Source organism: Medicago sativa, chromosome 5 (genome assembly GCF_051527215.1).
Source record: "Medicago sativa cultivar Bolivia chromosome 5, Bolivia_mono, whole genome shotgun sequence".
Taxonomy (NCBI): Eukaryota; Viridiplantae; Streptophyta; class Magnoliopsida; order Fabales; family Fabaceae; genus Medicago; species Medicago sativa.
In genome coordinates, this window is record NC_140753.1 from 19,105,149 (window position 1) to 19,112,278 (window position 7,130).

General features: G+C 30.8%; 1 protein-coding gene across 2 annotated transcripts; it reads right to left on the reverse strand.

The window, feature by feature from the left end:
* Positions 1-1,303: 1,303 nt before the first annotated feature.
* On the reverse strand, positions 1,304-5,578 carry LOC146920788 (uncharacterized). Of its 2 annotated transcripts, none has more exons than XR_015011914.1 (7): positions 5,311-5,575; positions 5,075-5,217; positions 4,905-5,000; positions 2,896-2,961; positions 2,745-2,821; positions 2,587-2,660; positions 1,304-1,547 (listed from the first exon to the last, which is right to left on the reverse strand). XR_015011914.1 is itself a non-coding variant. In XM_085714230.1 (7 exons), coding segments are annotated over exons 1-7 (570 nt in total). In that variant the 5' UTR covers positions 5,428-5,578; the 3' UTR covers positions 1,304-1,546. The 2 variants fall into 2 exon arrangements, 1 of the variants encoding a protein (XP_085570356.1); XM_085714230.1 differs by having other exon boundaries at positions 2,749-2,821; positions 5,311-5,578.
* Positions 5,579-7,130: the final 1,552 nt, after the last annotated feature.

The window sequence follows — 7,130 nt, forward strand, 5'->3', positions numbered from 1 at the left end:
AGGCTTTCCTCGCCAGAATCCTTCCCGCGTGGCCTTTTCACAAATACTACATTTTACTTCAGCCAGAGAGAACTTAGAGTAGTTTTCACTCTATTTAAATTCATAATACTTCTTTAATTATCTTGTGCTCTACTCATCTTTCTTTTTATACTAATTTGTTACTAACTCGTCCACTTTATTTTTTTCTACTCCTATTCGTGATCCTCTTAAAATTGAGTTAACTCCGTCATCTTTTACTCACTCTTCTTTTCTTAAAATCAAAACTAAATCTTTATTCGATTCTATCCCCTTTCTTCGTTCTCGCCTAAAATTGGAACTTCCTCTTCGTTTAAAGTTCTTTTTCTCTCTCCGCTAACTCTCCCATTAGATTAAATGCAAAATACTCAAATATAAAGTTGTTCTACGCGTAACGATCAAAAAGATGAAACCTGATTGTTCATTTTCTCGAGTCTCGAGTGATGTTGTTACGGTTGCGCAGTATTCCCTTGGAGTGTTCATCCGACTACATGGTTCTTAGGAATTGACATTAATATATATTGATAAAGTTTGTTAGAGAACATTCGAATGTTAAGGGAAATAGATTGACATCGATATCCTGTTATCATAAATTATTAGAGAGTAACCGAATATTGAGAGAATATAGAATTATATGCTCGTGTGCTTGCAAGTCAATCAAAAAATTTAATTAGTTGTACTTTAACCAATTTGCTAGCTGGATCACCAGAACCAAAATAGTGTAGCTTGTATAATCGAGTATAGTAGCATAGTTATCAAAATACAACAAGGTAATTGAAGTTCAAATATTTGGAAGAGAAAATATGATTTGTAGAAAATCATAAAACAGCAAGCACGTTTAGATTAATGTCAGTAATTTTTCCAGCTTCATATTCCAACGAAAGGAGTGGAATTGCTCATAATAAACAATGAGTGTGGGCAAAAAAAACCCCTGAAATTGTAACTTTCATAAAAAATCCCCTGACTTTTAACAAACTTCAAAAACCCCCTGAAATTGTCAAACGTTAGTCAATTACCCCCCCTCTGTTTGTTTTGGTTGTTAAATGACTACTTCTTTTTTTTGCTTTCTTCATCTTCTTCCTTCCACTTTTTTCATCATCTTCATCAATATTCATAAAAAATCCAGAAAAAAAAAATTAAGAAACAACAACCATTAACAACATCATCATGAATATTATTGTTAATGAAAATTAAGAAACAACAACCATTAACCCTCTTCTATCTTTAGTTTTTTTTATTATTTTTTCAAAAGCACACATAAATGACACAATACATATGCACATGATGAGACCTATTTAAGAACTCTCCATTGAAGTTTTGGTAATGTAATATTATTGGAGTCATTGGATCATTAATAAGTATTTTTTTTAAAAAAAATTATAAATAAATGATGTGTACACGAGAGTTCATCGCTTTTATTTTAAAGTAGAAACTTTACACGGAAGGAATCTACTCCCCCAATACATGTCTAGAGCACATGGCAGCACATCGTTCTTCAGTTGTCTGTCCTTAGCAAACTCAATAAGGAATATCTGAAAATGATAAGTTAGAGTTAGGGAGATGTATTTTGCTCGAAAAGTTCGGAAAATAACACAATAATACATACATCAAAATAATGTTAGGAAAATAACACAATAATACATACATCAAAACAAAAGGTTGAAAAATGAAAGAGTTACTTATACAAATTATTACTCTCTCTTTCCTAAAATGAGTGATCTACTTGATCATTTTTACACCAATTAAGAAAAGTATATAAAAGAATGAAAGAATGATATTTTTATTAAATTATCCTTTGTCATGTAGTGGTGTAATCAGGGTTGAGATCCTCTCCATTTATAAAAATAAATGGAGATTGCAATTATGAGAGAGATACCCACGTAAAATGGGTGGTGGATCCTATCACTAAATGTGTCACATCATCTTAATTATTTTGAAGATTTTTTGTGTCTTCATCACTCTAAATGGAAGAAATGGAGAAGAGTTTAAATGGAGAGGATCTTAACTCGTGTAATCACCATACCATGAATACCATGAATGCAGAGCCAAATATTTTGATTCGAAAGTAATACTAATTAGAGGGTAGAATTGAAAAAATAATAATTAATATTGCCTTGAAAATCAAAAGCATGACAAATTCATTTTTTACAAATGGGTCACTAACTGTGGAAGCCTTTACCATTACCCAGAATCAAAAGAGGGAAGAAAGGAATACACTATGCGGTAACAACTAACAATGCATATGGTAAATATGGGTTAAGAAAGTTGGTGGCCTAGGGCACAAAGCTAAAGAGCTAAAAACAGGAATTAAAAGACAAGTTTTCCTTTTGTATTGAAAAGACAACTTTTAAAATTTTTAAGATATTGAATGCACAATTTACAAGAAAATACATCTATACGTAGTGCCATTTCCATTGTTGTTATTATTAGAAAATGTAACTCTGAATCACTTTGTGATGATCCAAAATCACATCATCACTTATCACTAATAATCATAAGATCATCACAACCAGGTTTTTTATTCAACTCAAACAAAATGAGAAAGTATTGATATATATAGAAAATTTTTACCATAGCTCAAGCTGGAAATTCATACTCTGGTCAAGATTTGAGGCAGACAAAGGGAGTTCATGTATAGCTCCAAACTAAAACAAAAAAAATAAAAATTAATTAGATATATGTCTATATTTCAACAAAGAAAAAAAAAACAATCACAAAAGGAGTCCAACTTGCCACAAAGTACTGGCATAGCTTGCCATTAAGGTCTTGGAAAGCACATTTGACCTCTTCAAATGCGACTTCCATACTGCATAAACACAATAGGTTAATCGTATGATAAAAATCAGGAATTAAATAAACAAATAGGGTCATAAATCTCACTCTTTGCCATCCTGTATGGCTTCTAACATATTATTGCTAGCACTCATTATCTTTGGACCACCATGGCTGAAACACTAAAAAGGTCAAAATAATAATAATAATAACAACAACAACAACAGTAAAGTAGCATCTTTTAAAAAAAAAAAAACATTTAGTAATAGTAGCAGAATCGTAGCTTAAGAATTAAATTAAATGGTTTTTAAGTTACAGGTTGCGTTTATTGCAAGTTATTTTTGTGACAGGGGCGGACCTGAATAGGTCCTGGTGTGGCAAGTGCCACACCACCCCCCCAAGCTGAATTTTTTTTTCCACGAGCTCAGCCCAGTTCAGAATAATGCAGTGTTCAAAACCGAACCAATCCAATAAAAAACTCGCAAACTGAATCAATCGAAACAGCAAAAAACCGCATTTGATTTGGATGTATTCGGATCACTTTTTTACGCACTCGTATTGTTTGGTTCGGTTTGCAGTTTTTTAATGTTGGATGAAATTAAAAACATTGTCGAAAACATTGCTAGAAGTATGTTGTATTTTAGCATTTTAACTTGATTTTAATCCGCACCAACTGATCCAAACCAAACCGCATTTGTTTGGTTTGGTTCGGTTCGGATTTTATTTTAAAATCAACCAAACCAAACCGAATCGCATGCTTTTTTATTTTACGGTTCGGATGACTTTTAGCCTCAAAACCGAACCAAACTGCACCGTGAACACTCCAAAACACAAGTACACTGTAAACACTTTCCCCTCACTTCTCGCTTCAGCAAGCTTTTTTCATTGTTCTTTCTCTCAACAAGTGCACAACACAAACAGAAGCAAGCGCTTTTCATTCTTATTAAATTTAGTTTTATTTAATTATTTGACAAAAAAATGGTGTCTCACTAATATATTAAGTCCAGATCCGCCCCTGATTCCCGAGAAAAAAAGGATAAAAATATGTATTCCTATGTTTATCATAAGTTTATTAAATTTTATTCTTGAGTATAAAATATTCCAGGGAATATAAAGATTTTCCCAAAGAAAAAAGGTTGGAATGAAGTTCCCATGAAGATGGGAAAAAATTGATGCATAACTACCATTGAACCTTCCTATTATAAAGGATTATAATAAATAACCAAACATCTTTTTTAAAAATACCTTGGAATAAAACTCCAATCCTTATATTTCCAGGAAAGTTATTCCATGGACTAAATCCACTAAACTTGAAACAAACACACCCACAGTGTTTACGGAAAGTTTTGGTAATTATTAAATTTTTAAATTTTACTAATTCCACCATTGTTTCACACATTTATTACATATCATACATGGATCACAGGCAATTAAATGATATTTGCTACAAAGAAAATTGTTAATTCCTTTGATGTTGTTCTGTGTGGGACAAAGGAATGAGAAGATTTGACAGAATAAGGATAATATAACGTCAAAAAAAAAAAAAAAAAAAAAAAAGACTAAGGAGAGTTAGAGATGGTATGACTATGAGGCTACGGAATCATGGAGGTCATAAAGGTCAAGAGTGTCGGAACCGGGAAAACTGCCATTCACACTTCACAAAACCTTGCGAACTGACTTGTGCATGTGAAAAATCAGGATATAATTTTACCAGTAAGGACCTAAACAACTTATTTGCACCTTATAGCATAAGCGCTTATCATGGTAAGCGCTTATGCATAAGCTCACATAAGCTATTTTTATAAAAAAAAGATAAAATAGTTAAATTTGTTTTTGTATATGGTATAAGCTGTTTTCGTAAGCTATGTTGGAGAACTAATGAAAATAATCTAAAATAAGTTTGTGAAAATTGTCACAAGTTGTTTTCATAAGTTCTCCCAGAACAATCTCACAAAACTTGTGTGAGTAGATAAACTCAAATAAGTTAATCCAACAAACTGGCCAAATTTATTCTAGCTTACATATAATTTTCTGAATGGCATGCATGCATTTGGTTGTACAATAAATATAATAATGATGATGATAGTAGAATAGAATGATAGCTTAAGAATACTTACAGATTAGCATGGGAATGGAATCGTGTAGCCTGTGCAGCCAAAAATTTGGACAAGTCAACACCAACAGCAGCAGCACGACCTTCGCAAACAGTGTTTCTATAAAGAACAGATAATTTAAATTATTAAAAAGAAAATCAATAAAATATGAAATAAGCTCATCACAAACTCACATGACTTGATGAATTCTATCTAAAAATTCATAGGTTTTGGATAAGTAACTGCTGTAGTATGTGTATGTATGTAAATCCATCACCAATTGTGTGCTCTCAAACATATTGCAGAGAGACTCGACACTTGTTTTGTTGAGGAGTCCCTAAAAACAATATTAAGGATTAAAAAGAAGATCAAGCAGGAAAAGGATTAATGGATTAAATAAGAAAAGTATCAATGGCAGAATTAAAACTACCTCACTTAGTAGAAACGCCCGCATTACAGTTGCATCCCTAATAGTTTGATAATGGCCCTGTTCTTTAGCACGAGTTTCCATGGAATTAGATGATTCGGGATTAGGGTTATTCTCCATAGGGAGATTCGGTGTTTCTACCGATTGAATCGGGAACGGAGTGCTGTTACCGACTGAATTAGATCGGAATAAGGATTGAGGTTATCTACGGACCGATTGAATGATATCGGTGGAATTAAGGAATGGGGTTCCCCAAAGGATATGCGATACTAAAACAACATGTTCATGGCTTAAAAATAACGGCTAAATTCATAGTTTATTTTTTAATAAAACAACTTTCACGTTTTCTCCTTTTAAAAAAAACAATCATGCTTTTTTTTATTTTTTAACTAGTAATAGACTCGTGCGATTACACACGAGTCACGTAACATTGTGGTAATCATATAAAAAATAATTACTTTGTTAGTACTATCAAATGTTTTTTTTAAATATTATATATAAAAAAATGTTAAAAATTTGAATCGCATATGTTGGGGATTTTATTTTCTTATGTACACGAAAACAAATTTTTATATACACATATAAGAAAGTCAGTAAAATAATTTTTTTAAAACTCATGATTATTTTCAAAATATCAACATCAATGTAGTGTTTCATTAAATAACTTTTTATTTTATATGCAAAACACCGTTCAATGTTTTCACCGTACCCGTTGTATATTTTATGTGATTTATCCGCATGAATAATTTTTTATGTTAATATATGAGAAAGTTGATATGATCAAATCGTAAAAACTCATTAATATTGTCAAAATATAAACATTAATATAGTGTTTCTATTGAATAACTTTTTATTTTATATGCAAAACACCATTCAATATTTGCACCGCACCCGTTGCAGATTTTGTGTTTATATATGCATAAATAAATTTTTATGTACATATATGAGAAAATCGATATGATAAAATTTTGAAAACTCGTGACAATTTTCAAAATATCAACATCGATGTAATGTTTCTATTAAATAATTTTTTATTTTATATTTAAAACACCGATAAATATTTGCACCGCACTCGTTGAAGATTTTATATACTTATATATGCAGAAGAATATTTTTTTTTTAACAATATGTAATAGTCAATATGATAAAATTTATAAAACTCGTGACTATTTTTAAAATATCAACATCCTTGTATTGTTTCTCCAAAATACCGTTAAATATTTACACCGCACTCATTGTAGATTTTATGTGCTTATATCTCCAAAATCAAATTTTATGTATACCGATATGAGAAAGTTGATATGCTTAAATTTTGAAAACTAATGATTATTTAAAAAATTTAACATTATTGTATCGTTTCTATTAATTTTTTAAATATGCAAATTATTAAGATTAAGAGATTAAAATAGATGAGAACAAAATGACGATATAGAGAATTAGTTAGGCTTGGAAGTGATAAATCTGAAAAATGAAGATACATAGAGAATTAGTTAGGCTAGAAAGATAAACAAAAATATATATAATAATTTTTTCAAAATGAATAAAGTTGTATTTTATTTTGTAAAAATGACGATTAAACCCATAAAATTAAGAAGATTGTGAAGATAATTATGAAATTTTACTCGAGTAAGATTTTCTAATTTTCTTATTATAGTATTAGTAATAGTAGATTAGTAGCAAAAGTAGATAAAGGATAAATGTTTGGCAGGATGTGGAGGGCTCATCCGAGGGTGTAGTGGTGAGTGGTTGGGTGGTTTTGCTAAATTCTTGGGTAGTTGTACTGTTTTGGTGGCTGAGCTCTGGGGTGTGTTGGAAGGATTACA